Raw genomic sequence first — 18,911 nt, 5'->3', positions numbered from 1 at the left:
TAGATGGCAGTATAGGACAATTTATCAAATAAACCACATAACAGGTCATAGGTTTTTGGTAACTACCCAACAGCTATATTTTGCAACAGATAGCAGGAGGTACTGGGACAGTACAAATGCAGCACATTACCAGCAAATACTGGAGGCAAATTTGCAATCGTCAGCCCAGAAGCTGCACATGGGACATGTTTGGATGTTCCAACATGACAACGATCCAAAACACAAGGTCGAGTCGACCTGTTATAGGCTACAGCAGAACAAAGTGAAGGTTCTGGCATGACCATCTCAGTCTCTGTCTTGACCTCAATATTATTGAGCCACTGTGGGGAGATCTCAAGCGTGTAGTTCACGCTTTGCCAAGAAGAGTGGGCAGCTTTACCATCTGAGAAAAGAACGTCAACCTCAACTACCACAAAAGTCTTCAAGTTGTCATTAATGTTAGAGGGGGCAATACAAGGTATTAACAAATGGGTAAGTGAACTTTTGATCAGGGTCATTTGGATGTTTTTTGTTGTCATTATGATCTAAAAAGAGAAAACACAGTAGTTTGACAATAAATGGCTTCACCCAACCACTAACCATGAGTGGAGAAAACATTTTCGTGTTATCATTCATATTCTCTAAAAAAAAGGCCAAGAAAGCAAAAATTCTGCCGGGGTATGTAATCTTTTGAGCACAACTGTAACTTACCTATATGTCCTATTCTGTAACTAAACTATATGAAATATTCGGTTTAGACTAGTATAAAAATCAACAAATATGTAAGTTGCATTTACATGAAATGACAAAAGAAAAATACTATAAATATACTGTAGGGAAAAAAACACAGGAAAAAAAAAAATACTTGCGTATACCTCGTTATTACAGAATCAAGTGATGCCAATTTTAAAGGTGTATTACCAAGTTAGGAAATGTTGGGATCTCTCTGGGATCTCTTGGACTCCTGCCAAGAATGTTAATCAGAGACATAGAAGCCCTACTGTTGCTTTTCCCTGTACAGTAATGCTCTAATTCACGCACTATGCAGGAAACTACAGCAAAGCTCCATAAGGACACTGCATTTTGGGGCTTTAAACTGTAACTGACATTTTAGGTGAACTTGGTGCAACATGTCTGTATCTGCGATTTCTGTATCATCCTTGGCCTCCACTCTCTATAAATTTCTATAGGCTGCAACTGTAATCTGATTCCTCAGTGAGCTGATAGACTGTCTTCACTGAAGACATTTTTTAGCAGTGAATTTAGACAAGAAGAGTCTGATAAGTGGGGAAAGAGGCATTTTTCCATAGTTAGATTATTACAAAATGTCTTATCTTCACTTGAACTTATTGAATTGAAATACGTGTTATTCTATAAAGGGGATATCCAAAACCTCTACCACTTTTTAAATGAAGTACTTCCCCAATAAAATAAAAATAAGATACTCACCTTCTGCATTGGTGCAATTGTGGTGATGTTGATACCGAGGTTTACGGTACTTGTCATGATTGTGCCATATGAGGCCTGTAGTAAATCAGCGACCACTATTTGGCTGCTTTACTTTCATTACTTCTGCTTGTCTGGCATTTGTCTGAGAGATTGGCTGCTGGGTTCACCTGGCATAACAATGTCCCAGACGCCAAGGGAAAACCGGCATCAACATTGCTGGAGAGACACCAGAGCAGGAGGTATCTGTTACCTTAGTTTTGTTAGGCCATGTGCACACGTTAAGTATTTTTCGCGTTTCTTTTGCGTTTTTTCGCTATAAAAACGTGATAAAAACGCGAAAAAAACGCTTACATATGCCTCCCATTATTTTAAGTGTATTCCGCATTTTTTGTGCAAATGTAGCCTTTTTTTCCGCGAAAAAATCGCATCGCGGAAAAAAAAGCAACATGTTCATTAATATGCGGAATTGCAGGGGATTCCGCACACCTAGGGGTCCATTGATCTGCTTACTTCCCGCACGGGGCTGTGCACACCATGCGGGAAGTAAGCAGATTATGTGCGGTTGGTACCCAGGGTGGAGGAGAGGAGACTCTCCTCCACGCACTGGGCACCATATAAGTGGTCAAAAAATAAGAATTAAAATAAAAAATAGCGATATACTCACCCTCGATGTCTTCCCGCCTCCACTGCACGCTGCCGCTTCGGTTCCTGTAGCTGATGTGCGGCGAAGGACCTTGCCGATGACGTCACTGTCCTGTGATTGGTCGTGAGCGGTCATGTGACCGCTCACGTGACCGTGACGTCACGGAAGGTCCTGCGCGCACACACCAGCTATAGGAAGACGAACGGACGCCGCTGATGAGATGTCTGGGTGAGTATAAGCATTTTTTTATTTTTTTTATTATTTTTAAACATTCTCTCTTTTACTATAGATGCTGCATAAGCTGCATCTATAGTAAAAAGTTGGTCACACTTGTCAAACAGTATGTTTGACAAGTGTGACCAACTTGTCAGTCAGTTTTCCAAGCGATGCTACAGATCGCTTGGAAAACTTTAGCATTCTGCAAGCTAATTACGCTTGCAGAATGCTAAAAAAACGCGAAAAAAATGGAAAAAAACGCAAAAAAAAAAATGCGGATTTCTTGCAGAAAATTTCCGGTTTTCTTCAGGAAATTTCTGCAAGAAATCCGCAACGTGTGCACATACCCTAAGGGAGAGTCCCGAATTGAAAAGCTCATCATGGGAATGTAGCCTACAGCAAAATTTGCCACTGGTAGTTTCTGCTTCAAAAACGAAGTGGGTACAGTCTATGGGTATCTGTATTACTGCTGATTCTCTATAGAGTAGAAAGCTATATATGCCACTAATTTTGGTGCAGATTTGCCTGCTTTCCTGCATGCAAATAAGTAACATAATGTTTCTGTAAGAAACAGATTTTTTTCGGTGGCAGCATCAAAAATTTGCCAGGAAAGTTGTATTTTGCAAATTAAGTGATTCAGATTGTTTTTGGATTTGACATGAATTTTTAGCACAATATATTTTTGACAAAATCTCTGCAAAATCCGACATGTGAATTGGGCCTAAAGTGAATTACCCAATTATTGCTTTGCACAAACATCCTAATAACCCTTTCTGCTATGTGACTAGAGTGCTGTATTGTGCATACGTTAAGAATTCAGGGCCAATAACGCAAGTATTCTGCTCACATTTTTCTACAGTTGACATAGAAGATGGCTAACGTTAAGTCCCATAATCCACAGGAACACATTTGGAGAATGCTGAGCAGCTTGTCCTGCTTCCTGTTGATAACAAGCATTGCCAGATGGTTCTATCAGTGTTTTGATAATCAAAGTATATCCTTCGGGGGCTTCATCATAAAATGTAACACAGTCATTCTGGTGATTGTGGGATATTTCTTGATTATTATGTGATAGCTTCTTTCCAAACACTTTATATTTAGAAATACTTTTTTATTGCCGGCAAAGCACAAAATTGAATCATTTTAATTAGGTTATTGTATTTCGCATTTGAATCACACTGATTGTGAATAATAAAGCATAATACATGCACTGTCAAGCCGCTTGTGACCTCAATCAATCTTCCCACTCATTTTTATGATTCAAAGGTAAAATCCTGCTAAATGATGTCAGGGTAACCATGGCTTTGAAAGTTCAGTATGCAATTAGTGAAAGATTGATAACAGATTTAATACCCATGGCCTTTCTATCATCCAGAGCCTGGTTATAACTAAGTCTTCAGAGTCTATCTCGCTGGTTAACTGCCAAGATTAGTGCTATAGAAACATCCAAACTATCAATGTCATCCATAAAGATGTTTGATTTTCTTAGTCATTTAGAGAGGTCAATCTAATGTTGATCCACAAATGTTGTAGAAGAGAAAATCATTGTTACAGTGCTGATAGGCCTGGTAACATATACATAATGACAGGGTCATTTCAACACTTTGGTAAACCCACTGTAAATAGAGTAGTTCACGAGTAGTGCCAGATATAATGGACAATTAAATAGCAGATACCATGTTCAATCACTTGGTAAAGCTGTCAGATCTATGGTGGATACAAACATCAGATAACTAAAGACAGGTCTGATGAATAGCGTAGTCATAAATTGGGAATATAGGTTATATAGAGTTTAGATAAATAGCAAATTGACAAATTAAACTACATCCGGACCCAAAGAATACAGAGAAGTGCAATAAATATCACATAAAGCTTTCACATAAAAAAAAAAGTGTATACAGAGGGTACGGAAAGTATTCAGGCCCCTTTAAATTTTTCACTCCTTGTTTCATTGCAGCCATTTGGCAAATTCAAAAAACTTCATTTTTTTCTCATTAATGTACAGTCTGCACCCCTTCTTGACTGAAAAAAACAGAAATGTAGAATTTTTTGCATATTTATTAAAAAACAAAAACTGAAATATCACATGATCATAAGTATTCAGACCCTTTGCTCAGACACTCATATTTAAGTCACATGCTGTACATTTCCTTGTGATCCTCCTTGAGATGGTTCTACTCCTTCATTGGAGTCCAGCTGTGTTTAATTAAACTGATAGGACTTGATTTGGAAAGGCACACACCTGTCTATATATGACCTCACAGCTCACAGTTGGTGTAAAACCAAATGAGAATCATGAGGTCAAAGGAACTGGCCAAGGAGCTCAGAGACAATTGTGGCAAGGCACAGATTTGGCCAAGGTTACAACAGAATTTCTGCAGTACTCAAGGTTCCTAAGAGCACAGTGGCCTCCATAATCCTTAAATAGAAGAAGTTTGGGACCACCAGAAGTCTTCCTAGACCTGGCCGTCCAGCCAAACTGAGCAATCGTGGGAGAAGAGCCTTAGCTGCAGGGACAGGACGACGGGTTGCCACTTAAGGAAACATGAATGCAGCCAAGTACAGAGATAATCTGGATGAAAACCTCTTCCAGAGTGCTCTGGACCTCAGACTTGGCCGAAGGTTCACCTTCCAACAAGACAATGACCCTAAGCACACAGCTAAAATAACAGGAGTGGCTTCAGAACAACTCTGTGACCATTCTTGACTGGCCCAGCCAGAGCCCGGACCTAAACCCAATTGAGCATCTCTGGAGAGACCTGAAAATGGCTGTCCACCAATGTTCACCATCCAACCTGTCGAAACTGGAGAGGATCTGCAAGGAAGGAAGAATGTCAGATGATCCCCAAATCCAGGTGTGAAATGTTGTTGCATCATTCCCAAAAAGACTCTTGGCTGTACTAGCTCAAAAGGTGCTTCTACTCAATACTGAGCAAAGGGTCTGAATACTTATGACCATGTGATATTTCAATTTTTCTTTTTTAATATATTTGCAAAAATTTCTGCATTTCTGTTTTTTTCAGTGAAGATGGGGTGCAGAGTGTACATTAATGAGAAAAAAATGAACTTTTTTGAATTTACCAAATGGCTGCAATGAAACAAAGAGTGAAAAATTTTAAGGGGTCTGAATACTTTCCGTACCCACTGTATATATACTAGATAAATACATATGGCAGAAGATCAACGGTGGGATGGGATGGTTGGGTAAATGGCTCATATAGTAGTCAGATAAATAACGCAGTTAGATACATAGAAATAAAACAAGATATAGCAGTGGGATAATGATCTGATATAGCAATGAAATAAGACAGTATACAGCAGTCAGATATCTAAATAGCAGTTTGAGAAAGAGCTGATACAGCAATCAAATGAAAAAAGGAGACACAATTCAGATAAATAGATATAGAAGTTAGATACATTGCAGGCACAGTATTACAATAAATAATACGTACAACATTAAAATAAAAATTTTATAAAGTAGTCACATAAATAGCTTAAGCTGCAGTCAATTAAATACTGGATACAGCATTAAGATAAATAGCAGACCGAGAAGTGAAATAAATCCCTTATACAGCAGTCACATATATGGCAAATACAGCATTGAGATAAATAGCAGATATAGCAGCCAACTAAATGGCAGAAACAGCAGTGACATAAATGACAGATGCAGCAGTCAAATAAATAGCTTCTACAGCTTTAAGATAAATAGATACAGTGGTTAGATAAGGTAGTCCTGTAAATGGCTGATACAGCAGTCAGACAAATAGCCATAATGAAATCTGATAAATAGTAGATATCAGTCAGGTACTTGGTGGATGCAGCAGTCTGATACATAGGAAATATATAGCAGTCAGTTAAATTATAGCAAAGATGGTCAGATATATAGCACTTACAGCAGCCAGATAAATAGTATGCCGATCGTATCAGTCGCAGAAATCAGGCAGACAGATAAGTAAGGGTACCGTCACACAGTGGCAATTTGGTCGCTACGACGGTACGATCCGTGACGTTCCAGCGATATCCATACGATATCGTTGTGTCTGACACGCAGCAGCGATCAGGGACCCTGCTGAGAATCGTACGTCGTAGCAGATCGTTTGGAACTTTCTTTCGTCGCTGGATCTCCCGCTGTCATCGCTGGATCGTTGTGTGTGACAGCGATCCAGCGATGCGTTCGCTTGTAACCAGGGTAAACATCGGGTTACTAAGCGCAGGGCCGCGCTTAGTAACCCGATGTTTACCGTGGTTACCAGCGTAAAAGTAAAAAAAAACAAACAGTACATACTCACATTCCGGTGTCTGTCCCCCGGCGTTCTGCTTCTCTGCACTGTGAGCGCCGGCCGGCCGGAAAGCGAGCACAGCAGTGACGTCACCGCTGTGCTTTCCGGCTGGCACAGACACAGTGGAGAGAAGCAGAACGCCGGGGGACAGACACCGGAATGTGAGTATGTACGTTTTTTTTTTTTTTACTTTTACGCTGGTAACCACGGTAAACATCGGGTTACTAAGCGCGGCCCTGCGCTTAGTAACCCGATGTTTACCCTGGTTACCCGGGGCCTTCGGCATCGTTGGTCGCTGGAGAGCTGACTGTGTGACAGCTCCCCAGCGACCACACAACCACTTACCAACGATCACGGCCAGGTCGTATCGCTGGTCATGATCGTTGGTAAATCGTTATGTGAGACGGTACCCTAAGAAACACAACAGTCAGGAAAAGGTAAATAGTTGATACAGCAGTCAGATTAAGTGTTCGCTCACACTCGCATATAAATAGGTCCCATTTTCAGGAGAGTGGGACAATTTTTTTCTCACTTGTCATCCATGTGCTGTGCTTATATAATCCATTTTTTATAGTTTACTATGCTACAGAATTGTAATGTATCTGTAAAAATAAGTTGCCATACTGATGGTCCATATGACGTGCAATTTTGTTCTCACATCCATCAGATTTAGAAGTGAAATTGCAGGATGCTGAATACAGCTGAGAAAAAATGCACACATCTGCTCTGCCTCATAGAATAACATTGGTCGGAGTGCAATCCCTTTATCAGATTGCACTTGTCTGATTTATACGCTCATGTGAGCAATCCCTAAAAGTTAATATAATATAGTAGTCAAATAAATAATATAGACAGGTTAATAGCTGTTACTGCAGTCAGATGAGTAGTGGATCTGATAAATAGTGGACACAGTTGTCAGATGAATAGTCGATAGGGTGGTCAGACACATAGTGGATACTGATGTCAGATGAGTAGTGGATATAGAGATCTGATAAATAGTGGACATTTTTCAGATGAATAGCGGATAGGGTGGTCAGATACATAGTGCATACTGCCATCAGATAAGTAGTGGATACAGAGATCTGATAAATAGTGGACACAGTTGATAGATGAATAAGGAATAGGGTCGTCAGATACATAGTGGATCCTGCAGTCAGATGCAGTAAACAGAAAATGTAGCTGTAAAGTGAATAGCAGGTACAGCAGTTAAGAATAGCACGTACAGCAGTCAGAAAAGTAGCAGATACAGTAGTCAGATAAATGATCAGTAGAATTGCCAAATGAATCGCTTGTTGTGTGGTCACATACCATTGGCAAAATGGTAATGTCACGACTCTGTTGTTGATTGTCCCTGGACTAGGGTCTCCTACCCTGTCCCTAACGCTAGTGTGCCCTAGCTCGCCCTGTTCCTGTACTTCTGATGGTGTAGACGCCGGGGCCACGTACCTTGCCTTAGCTCCTGAATCCGCCCTCAGTCTGTACCCTTCCCCCACCCAGGGAAGAGGGGAGTAGTAGTGTACCGTAAGACACCAACCAGACTAACAAAGTAATACAAATAGGCATAAAGGAAAATACCAATCATACAAATATACTCACACAAGCAACAGTGGTAAACACTGGAGAATGGGGTAAAACCAATGTAGGAGAAGGAGGGGAATTCGCACACAAGCAAAACCTAGCAACAGTCTCAGATAAATCCACCATTTCATAACCATGCAGCATGAAGCTAACTTGGGCAATTAGTGCTTACCAGAGCCCAGAATATATAGGAGAGGGGAGTTGCCAACAGTGAACAGCTGAGAGCCTTAATGCAGGAAAGTTTCCAAGAGCTCTCAACTGAGCAGATTAACTCCTGCACTGCTAAAAGAAGCCTGCACCATTTAATATGAAGGTGAAGTGCTTCTAAACAGTGCAGGAGTAGGAGAAATCATACGCCATGACAGTACCCCCCTTATACGAGGGACTTCCGGAACCTCAGTGTGCCATGTGAAAAGACCGGATCAACCTGGCCACATGGACGTTAGATACTGTTACCCACATCCTCTTCTTCAATCTTGTTTGGGGGATTTTTATATTTTTTTCCTTGAAAAATTCTTCCAGTTCTGTGAGATCCCTGGGTTATCTTGCCTCCACTGCTATTTTGAGGTCTAGTCACAGATTTTCAATGATGTTCAGATCAGTTGACTGTGAGGGCTATTGTAAAACCTTAAGCTTGCGCCTGTTGAACTATTTGTGATTTTGAAATGTGTTTAGAGATCATTAGGGTCTAAGGGGTAACGTTTCTCCTTATGGAGAGTGACATACCAGCTGGCTTGTCAAGGTAAGGAGGCTTATTCGCCGTGCAATGCTCCTCTGGGAATTTAAATATGCAAATTGCCTCTTCTGAGAAAAAAAGGACTTAACTCTATAGCGCCACCTGTTGGAAGTAGCGATCCTACAAGTCACAATCAACCCTTTAACGAGTCGTGCAATATGACTTAGGATAAAAGCCAAATCAGTATCTCAATTCGCAGACACGGTGTCTCGGGCTGTTGGCCCTCATCAGTGCGAAGCATGAGAACTGATTTGGCTAGGTGAGAGGCTCTGGACTGGGGTCTAAGGGGTAACGTTTCTCCTTATGGAGAGTGACATACCAGCTGGCTTGTCAAGGTAAGGAGGCTTATTCGCCGTGCAATGCTCCTCTGGGAATTTAAATATGCAAATTGCCTCTTCTGAGAAAAAGAGGACTTAACTCTATAGCGCCACCTGTTGGAAGTAGCGATCCTACAAGTCTCTCCATAAGGAGAAACGTTACCCCTTAGACCCCAGTCCAGAGCCTCTCACCTAGCCAAATCAGTTCCCATGCTTCGCACTGACGAGGGCCAACAGCCCGAAACACCGTGTCTGCGAATTGAGATACTGATTTGGCTTTTATCCTAAGTCATATTGCACGACTCGTTAAAGGGTTGATTATGACTTGTAGGATCGCTACTTCCAACAGGTGGCGCTATAGAGTTAAGTCCTCTTTTTCTCAGAAGAGGCAATTTGCATATTTAAATTCCCAGAGGAGCATTGCACGGCGAATAAGCCTCCTTACCTTGACAAGCCAGCTGGTATGTCACTCTCCATAAGGAGAAACGTTACCCCTTAGACCCCAGTCCAGAGCCTCTCACCTAGCCAAATCAGTTCTCATGCTTCGCACTGACGAGGGCCAACAGCCCGAAACACCGTGTCTGCGAATTGAGATACTGATTTGGCTTTTATCCTAAGTCATATTGCACGACTCGTTAAAGGGTTGATTGTGACTTGTAGGATCGCTACTTCCAACAGGTGGCGCTATAGAGTTAAGTCCTCTTTTTCTCAGAAGAAGCAATTTGCATATAGAGATCATTATCCATTTACAGAAGCCATATTCTTTTCAACTTCAGCTTTTTTACAGATAGTGTTGTGTAAGCATCAAGAATTTGATGAAATTTCATTGAATCCATTCTTTATTTTACCCGTGAATTGTTTCCCGTGCCATTAACTGCAACATAAACCCAAAGCATGACTGATTCATCCCCTCCACAACTATAGATAATGATTGGTGAGATGTTCTTTTCCTGAAATTCTGTGCCTTTTTTCCAAACACATACTTTTGATCATTGTGGCCAAAGAGTTCTTTTTTAGCCTCATCGGTCTACAAGAATTGTTTTCAAAATGCATCAGGCATGCTTAGATGTTCTTTTCCATACTTCTGATGCTGATTTTTAGGAGAGGTTTTCTTCTGATGACTCCAGGAAGGCCATATTTGTGCAGGTTTCTCTGAACAGTAGAACAATGTGCCACAGCTAAATCTTTCTGAAGGTCTTTTGTAGTCAAGCGGGCGTTCTGATTTATTTTTCTAACAATCCTGCGAGCAGCTTTCGCTGAAATTTTTCTTGGTCTTCCAGACCTTAATTTGACCTCCACTGTTCCTGTTAACTGTCATCTCTTAATTTAATTACATTTCAGACTGAGGAAAGGGCAATTTGAAAATGCTTTGCTATCTTCTTATAGCCTTCTCCCCATGGCTTCTGTTTTTTTGGCACAAGATTAGAGGAGGGTGGCTTTTTATAAAGCTGGAACAGTTTCATCACCTGGCTATAAACCTAACAGGCTAATTAAAGCCTCAAACCTTGGTCAAAGTTATCTGAGCACACAAGTCTCTAATGGTGCAAAAACTTTTGCCAATTTGCCAATTTTCCTTTTTGTAATTTTTTAATGTAAAAAATGACAATATATATATATATATATATATATATATATATATATATATATATATATATATATATATACACACTCACCGGCCACTTTATTAGGTACATCATGCTAGTAACGGGTTGGACCCCCTTTTGCCTTCAGAACTGCCTCAATTCTTCGTGGCATAGATTCAACAAGGTGCTGGAAGCATTCCTCAGAGATTTTGGTCCATATTGACATGATGGCATCACACAGTTGCCGCAGATTTGTCGGCTGCACATCCCAAAGATGCTCCATACAAGGCAGGATGGATCCATGCTTTCATGTTGTTTACGCCAAATTCTGACCCTACCATCCGAATGTCGCAGCAGAAATCGAGACTCATCAGACCAAGCAACGTTTTTCCAATCTTCTACTGTCCAATTTCGATGAGCTTGTACAAATTGTAGCCTCAGTTTCCTGTTCTTAGCTGAAAGGAGTGGTACCCGGTGTGGTCTTCTGCTGCTGTAGCCCATCTGTCTCAAAGTTCGACGCACTGTGCGTTCAGAGATGCTCTTAGGCCTACCTTGGTTGTAACGGGTGGTGATTTGAGTCACTGTTGCCTTTCTATCAGCTCGAACCAGTCTGCCCATTCTCCTCTGACCTCTGGCATCAACAAGGCATTTCCGCCCACAGAACTGCCGCTCACTGGATTTTTTTTCTTTTTCGGACCATTCTCTGTAAACCCTAGAGATGGTTGTGCGTGAAAATCCCAGTAGATCAGCAGTTTCTGAAATACTCAGACCAGCCCTTCTGGCACCAACAACCATGCCACGTTCAAAGGCACTCAAATCACCTTTCTTCCCCATACTGATGCTTGGTTTGAACTGCAGGAGATTGTCTTGACCATGTCTACATGCCTAAATGCACTGAGTTGCCGCCATGTGATTGGCTGATTAGAAATTAAGTGTTAACAAGAAGTTGGACAGGTGTACCTAATAAAGTGGCCGGTGAGTGTATATATATATATATATATATATATATATATATATATATAATATATAGCAAATGTGTCATCTTCAACTTTAGCCCTTTTAGAGATCATTCCATTTTCAACTTGCTTAATTATTCACAATAACAGTAGTTTTGACCAGGGCTGCCCAAACTTATACATGCCACTGTATGCTGTATTTAAAAACTTTTTGATTGGGACATACTCAAATCTGTCTTCATTCATTTTAGTCTAAGAAACGGAAAATCCAGTAAGTTTATACAGTAAATAAGAATTAATTTCTCATTTTCATGTTTCTGAATGGATGAAAATAGTTTTTTTGGTTATTTGCACATTCACTTGTTTTGTTGTTTTTTTTGCAGTTACGTAAGTCCGTTTTTAGCATCAGAGCAAGAAATCTCCTGGAAAAAGAAACGGCAGTAAATAAAATTTTGAGGTACAAATGACTGAAACCTGCATGAAATGCTGTAATGTTTTCCTAGCTTATTTCTTTATCTAAGTATTACACATCATAAAGATGCTTGCATCAGTCTGTTCCTTTATGGCTGTAAATTAGAGTTATATAAAGTGTCTTGGGATATTTCTGTACAGTATAATGAAGCGATTGCTACTGTGATATAAGTCCACTTGGTGACATTTACTGAAAGCCCTAAATTTGGGGCTCAGAACCAGCATCTTTGATGATAGTGAGAAAGTTAATCTTTAAATGTGGCTTCTGCTTGGCTCAGATGTGGCTGGCTGCCTCAGGGCAATGGTAAGCAGCTGTGATAGACCCTTCTCAGGGGGAGATCCGGGAGCTCTGATAGCATTAAACAGACTCACTGATAAGTGGATTTTGATCATTAAGAAGGTACTGAAATTCTAGCTGCATGTCTATAAATGTCATAGTTTTTTGATATCTAAGTATAGGGAGTGCTTTTAAAATTTTATTTTTATTTCCCAGGTAAGTTTTCTAGTAAGGTAGTATTGCTCTAAGGCTAGATTTCCATATCTCCAGGCTATCAGTATCAGGTATTTTTTTGAGCCTAAAAGTGGCATCCGTTGTCATCCAGCTTTTTCACCAGTTCTACAGCAAAAATGGTCAGCCAACTAGATAAACGCAATGTGTCGCATTTTTCTGTTCTGCTTTGTTGAAGAGGCCAAAGTAAAAACTGATGCACCAGCTGATAATGGACAGTCCCATGGCAAACGATGGGATTAGTTGTTGCATCAGTTGCATATAGAGTTTCACTGCCTCGAAAAAAAACCTGAAGCTACATGCACAATTTGAGTACAGTTGTGCTCAAAAGTTTACATACCCAAGCAGAATTTTGCTTTCTTGGCCTCTTTTCAGAGAATATGAATGATAACACCAAAATGATAAGCCATTTATTGTCAAACTACTGAGTTTTCTCTTTTAAAACCACAGTGACAACCCAGAATATCCAAATCACCCTGACCAAAAGTTTACATACCCCATTTCTTAATACTGTGTATTGTCCCCAGTAACATCATTAACAGCTTGAAGTCTTTTGTGGTAGTTGTGGGTGAGGTTCTTTATTTTCTCAGATGGTAAAGCTGCCCACTCTTCTTGGCAAAAAGCCTCGAGTTCCTGTAAATACCTGGGCTGTCTAGCATGAGCTGCGAACTTGAGATCTCTCCACAGTGGCTCAATGATATTGAGGTCAAGAGACTGAGATGGCCATTCAAGAACCTACACTTTGTTCTGCTGTAGCCAATGACAGGTCGACTTCACCTTGTGTTTTGGATCTGTGTCATGTTGAAACATCCAAGTATGTCCAATGCGCAGCTTCCGGGCTGATGAGTGCAAATTTGCCTCCAGTATTTGCAGATAATGTGCTGCATTCATCTTTCAACTTTGACCAAGTTTCCTGTGCCTTTGTAGCTCACACATCCCAAAAACATCAGCGATCCACCTCCGTGCTTTACAGTAGCAATGGTGTTCCTTTCATCATAGGCCTTGTTGACCTCTCTCCAAATGTAATGTTTATGGTTGTGGCCAAAAAGTTCAATTTTGGTCTCAACACTCCAAATTGCCTTGTTTCAGAAGTTATGAGGCTTGTCTCTGTGCTGTTTTGTGTATTGTAGGTAAGATACGTTGTGGCATTTGCGCAGTAAAGGCTTCCTTCTGGCGACTCGACCATGCAGCTCATTTTTCTTCAAGTGCCTCCTTATTGTGCATCTTGAAACAGCCACACCACTAGTTTTCAGAGAGTCCTGTATTTCAGCTGATGGTTTTTGTGGGTTTTTCTTTGCATCCCAAACAATTTTCCTGGCAGTTGTGGATGGCATTTTTGTTGGTCTATCTGACCGTGGTTTTGTTTTTACAGAGCCCCTGATTTTTCATTTTTTAATCACAGTTTGAATGCTCCTGACTGGCATTATCAATTCCTTGGATATCTTTTTGTATCCCTTTCCTGTTTTATACTGTTCAACTACCTTTTCCCGTAGATCCGTTGACAATTCTTTTGCTTTCCCCATGACTCACAATCCAGAAACATCAGTGGCTGGATGATAGATTCAAGAGTCTGTCTGGATCCCAGAAACTCACTCAGCTTTTATGCACACACACTTATTACAAGCAAACAGTTCACAGGTGAGGATGTTACCTTTAGTAGCCATTCAAACCTATTTATGTCAACTTCTGTGCATGTTATCAGGCCAAAATCACCAGGGTATGTAAACTTTTGATAAGGGTCATTTCGATAATTTAAAAAGAGAAAACACATTAGTTTGACAATAAATGACTTCACCCAACCACTAACCATGAGTGGAGAAAAAGTATTGGTGTTATCATTCATATTCTCTGAAAAAAGGCCAAGAAAGCAAAAAATCTGCCGTTGTATGGAAACCTTTGAGCAGAACTATATGGTGAGTTTTTTACCTTAGTATTTGTAGGTCAAAGCCACATGTGGAACAGTCAGTGGAAAAGTATAATAGAAACACAACACCACTTTTGCATTTTCTACCCACTCCTGGTTTTGGCTTACAAATATTGAGGTAAAAAAACAAACCAAATAATCAACGTGTGCACATTGCCTTGCCAAAGTAATATTATTGGTATGTACTTGAATTCCTTTAGGCTACATTCCCACAATTAGTTTTTGGTGAGCTTTTTATGCTGCATATTTTCAAAAAGTAACTTATTTTACCTAATGGGTGCAGAAATGGTTCAGAAAATCTGCAACATCAAAAATGCACCAAAAGCTCATAGTGTGAACGTAGCCTTATGGTTAAATAGGAGCAATTTGACTAAGACCACATGCACACGTTGAGAATTTGGTGAGTTGTTTTAGTATGATAGCAACACGTCACCAATTCAGTATTTTCTACTCACTCCTGGTCTTGGCTAACAAATACTGATCAAATAATGAATATGTGCATGTGGCCTTGCACAAGTTTACATTTTATCACCTTAAAGGGAACCTGTCACCCCCCCCCCAGGCGTTTTTAACTAAAAGAGCCACCTTGTGCAGCAGTAATGCTGCATTCTGACAAGGTGGCTCTTTTAGTTCTGTGTGCTGTAACTGTCGAAATAATCAGTTTTATAATTTGTTCAAAATACCTTGTCTTCAGACAAGGAGGCAGGCCTTTCCCCCCTGCTTTAGACGCCACACAGCCGTCACTCACATCTTCTTGGCACCGGGTGCCGCCTCCTCACCGCTGTTTTGAAATGATGCGGCGCCTGCGCTCTTTTCTCCTGCCTTGGGCAGGCGCAGTGAGCACTGGCCGTCTGTCCTATGTGCGTACGTATGCCCTGCCTGTGAATCCCAGCCCTGCAGTGTCTTATGATTTATTCATACTACGGGGCTGGGATTCCTGGGCATGCACATTGCGTGTCTAAGCCTCTCACCCTCTCCCACTGCCTGCTACACACACACACACCAGCTGTGAGGATTTTGCAAGGCTCCAGGCGATTGCACGGAGAAGGAATCACCTGAGGATGCACGTGCTGTAGCAGGCGGTGGGAGAGGGTGAGACATGGCTATGCAGTATCAATAGTAAAAAGATATAATGTTAAAAAGTATAAACAGCGACATTAGCGCGGGATTTAAACACTGCTTCGCTGATTGGTCGCGCCCAGCCGGCCACGACCAATCAGTGACATTGGCGCGGGATTTATACACTGCTTCCCTGATTGGTCGCAACCGGCCAGCCGCGACCAATCAGCGACATTGGCACGGGATTTAAATCACGCTTCGCTGATTGTTCGCGCCCGGCCGGCCGCGACCAATCAGCGACCATCCCTGACCAACTTTTTACTATTGATGCTGCCTATGCAGCATCAATAGTAAAAAGATATAATGTTAAAAATAATTAAAAAAAATTATATTCTCACCTTCCGAAGTCCGCCGCAGCCTTTCCCGCTCCTCGCGCTCCGGTCCCAAGAATGCATTGCGGCAATGCCCCGAGATCACATGGCGTTCTCGCGAGACCGCTACATGATCACGGGTTATTGCCGCTAGGCATTACTTGGAACGAAGCGTCGTGAGCAGCATCGGTAAAGGCCTCGGCGGGATCCGGGGGCCGATGGAAGGTGAGTATATAACTATTTTTTATTTTAATTGTTTTTTTTAACAGGGATATGGTGCCCACATTGCTATATACTACGTGGACTGTGTTATATACTGCGTGGGCTGTGTTATTTACTGCGTGGCCTGGGTTATATACTACGTCGCTGTGCTATATACTACGTGGCTGTGTTATACAGTATACTGCGTGGGCTGTGTTTTATACTGCGTGGGTGGTGTTATATACTACGTGGCCTGTGTTATATACTGTGTGGGCTGTGTTATATACTGCGTGGGCTGTGTATATACTGCGTGGGCTGTGTTATATACTAGGTGGCCTGTGTTATATACTGCGTGGGCTGTGTAATATACTGCGTGGGCTGTGTTATATACTATGTGGCTGTGCAATATAGTACGTGGCTATGCTATATACTACGTGGGCTGTGTTATATACTACGTGGGCTGTGCTATATACTACGTGGGCTGTGCTATATACTACATGGCTGTGTTATATACTGCATGGGCTGTTATATACTGCGTGGGCTGTGTTATATACTATGTGGCTATGCTATGTACTACATGGGCTGTGTTATATACTACATGGCTGTGCTATATACTATGTGGGCTGTGTTATATACTACGTGGCTGTGCATTCTAGAATACCCGATGCGTTAGAATCGGGCCACCATCTAGTAGTGTATAATGGCCCCACATGATGCTCAATACTGTATATTGGCCACACATGATGCTCAATACTGTATAATGGCCACACCGTGCTCCATACTGTATAATGGCCACACATGATGCTCCATACTGTATAATGGCCACACAGTGCTCCATACTGTATAATAGCCACACATCATGCTCCATACTGTATAATGGCCACACATAGTGCTCCGTACTGTATAATGGCCTCACATGATGCTCCATACAGTATAATGGCCCCACATGATGCTGCGTACAGTATAATGGCCTCACATGATGCTCCATACAGTATAATGGCTCCACATGATGCTGGGTACAGTATAATGGCTCAACATGATGCTGGGTACAGTATAATGGCCTCACATGATGCTCAATACTGTATAATGGCCCCAAATGATGCTGGGTACAGTATAATGGCCCCACATGATGCTCAATACTGTATAATGGCCCCACATGATGCTGGGTACAGTATAATGGCCCCACATGATACTGCGTACAGTATAATGGCCACACATAGTTACCCCAACCCCATCATTGCCCTCACACCCCCATCATTGCTTTCTCCCCAACCCTCATCATTGCCTTCTCCATCACTACACACACCTACACACACACACACCTCTCACCGCGCTCCCTCGCAGCAGCCGGCAGCTTCCTCTCCCATGGCACTGAATGATATCATCCAGCCGCACTGCTGACTGCTCACGTCGCTGCATCTCCGGTACTCCACTGATAAAGATCTCTCTGTGTCTCCTGTGTCAATGAGTGTCAGAGCGAGGAGCAACATCTGCTTCGATCCGATACAGCTAGCAATTGCGCTAGCAGATTAAAGTGATGGTACATTTGGTCTGAGGCCATGCGGGAAAAGGAGGATCCCAGCTGGGACAGTAGGACAGAGTCTCAAAATCGGGACTGTCCCGCTGGATCTGGGATGGTTGGGAGTTATGCACACGCGACTCGCTCCGTACACACACACACGGCTCTGCTCTGTACACCTCGTACACACACGGCTATGCTCTGTACACCTCGTACACACACGACTCCGCTCCGTACACCTTGCACACACGGCTCCGCTCCGTACACCTTGTACACACGCGGCTCTGCTCCGTACACCTCCTACACGCTGCTCTGCTCTGTACACCTCACACATGTGGCTCCGCTCCATACACATCGTACACACACGGCTCTGCTCCATACGTACACCTCGTACACACGCGGCTCTGCTCCGTACATTTTGTACACACGCGGCTCTGCTCCATACACCTCGTACATACGCGGCTCTGCTCCATACACCTCGTACACTCGCGGCCTGCTCTGTACACCTCATACACATTCGGCTCCGCTCCGTACACCTCGTACACACGCGGCTCTGCTCTGTACACACCGTACACACACAGCTCTGCTACATCCACACTGTAAACCCCTCCTGACCCCACACATAAACTTACCCTCATCCAACACCATGACAACACAGCAGAGTCCTGCATACATGGAGGCTACGATCATGTGACCCCTGATTCCTCCCCTCCTGTGACCTCATCACAGATCCTGTACGCACAGAGCAGCCATATATGTGGTGTGCGGCTCTGTGGGTGGAGGGATGAGGCTGAGGCTCACATTGCAGGGCAGGAAAAGTAAGGTCCTGGCCATGAAAGCAGGGCAAACTCTCAAAATCGTGACTGCCCCGCTGGTTCTGGGACGGTTAGGAGGCATGGCAAAACCAAAAATACATATGGTCATTAAGCGGGTAAATCAGAAACTTATGTCATACAAAATAGTTAATAAATAACATTTTCCAGATTTGTGCTTTACATCAGCACAATTTTTGAAACATAGTTTTTTTTGTTAGGAAGTGTTAAGGGTTAAAAGTTGACAAGTGATTTCTCATTTTTTTCAACAAAATTTACAAAATCATTATTTATTCGGACTCCCATGAC

The 18,911-nt window shown here is 42.1% G+C and overlaps 1 protein-coding gene across 4 annotated transcripts in view; it reads left to right on the top strand.

Annotated features, from left to right (window-relative positions):
* Positions 1 to 18,911, top strand: part of NALCN (sodium leak channel, non-selective) — a 930,735-nt gene that overhangs the window by 723,274 nt on the left and 188,550 nt on the right. For all 4 annotated transcript variants that reach the window (XM_077297076.1, XM_077297075.1, XM_077297074.1 and 1 more), the window contains one exon: positions 12,121 to 12,194. In XM_077297076.1, the coding sequence (XP_077153191.1) occupies positions 12,121 to 12,194 (74 nt within the window). The remainder of the gene's footprint in view (positions 1 to 12,120; positions 12,195 to 18,911) is intronic.

The sequence above is a fragment of the Ranitomeya variabilis genome, chromosome 3 (assembly GCF_051348905.1).
Source record: "Ranitomeya variabilis isolate aRanVar5 chromosome 3, aRanVar5.hap1, whole genome shotgun sequence".
Lineage (NCBI taxonomy): Eukaryota > Metazoa > Chordata > Amphibia > Anura > Dendrobatidae > Ranitomeya > Ranitomeya variabilis.
This window is presented reverse-complemented; position numbering and strand designations above follow the sequence as displayed.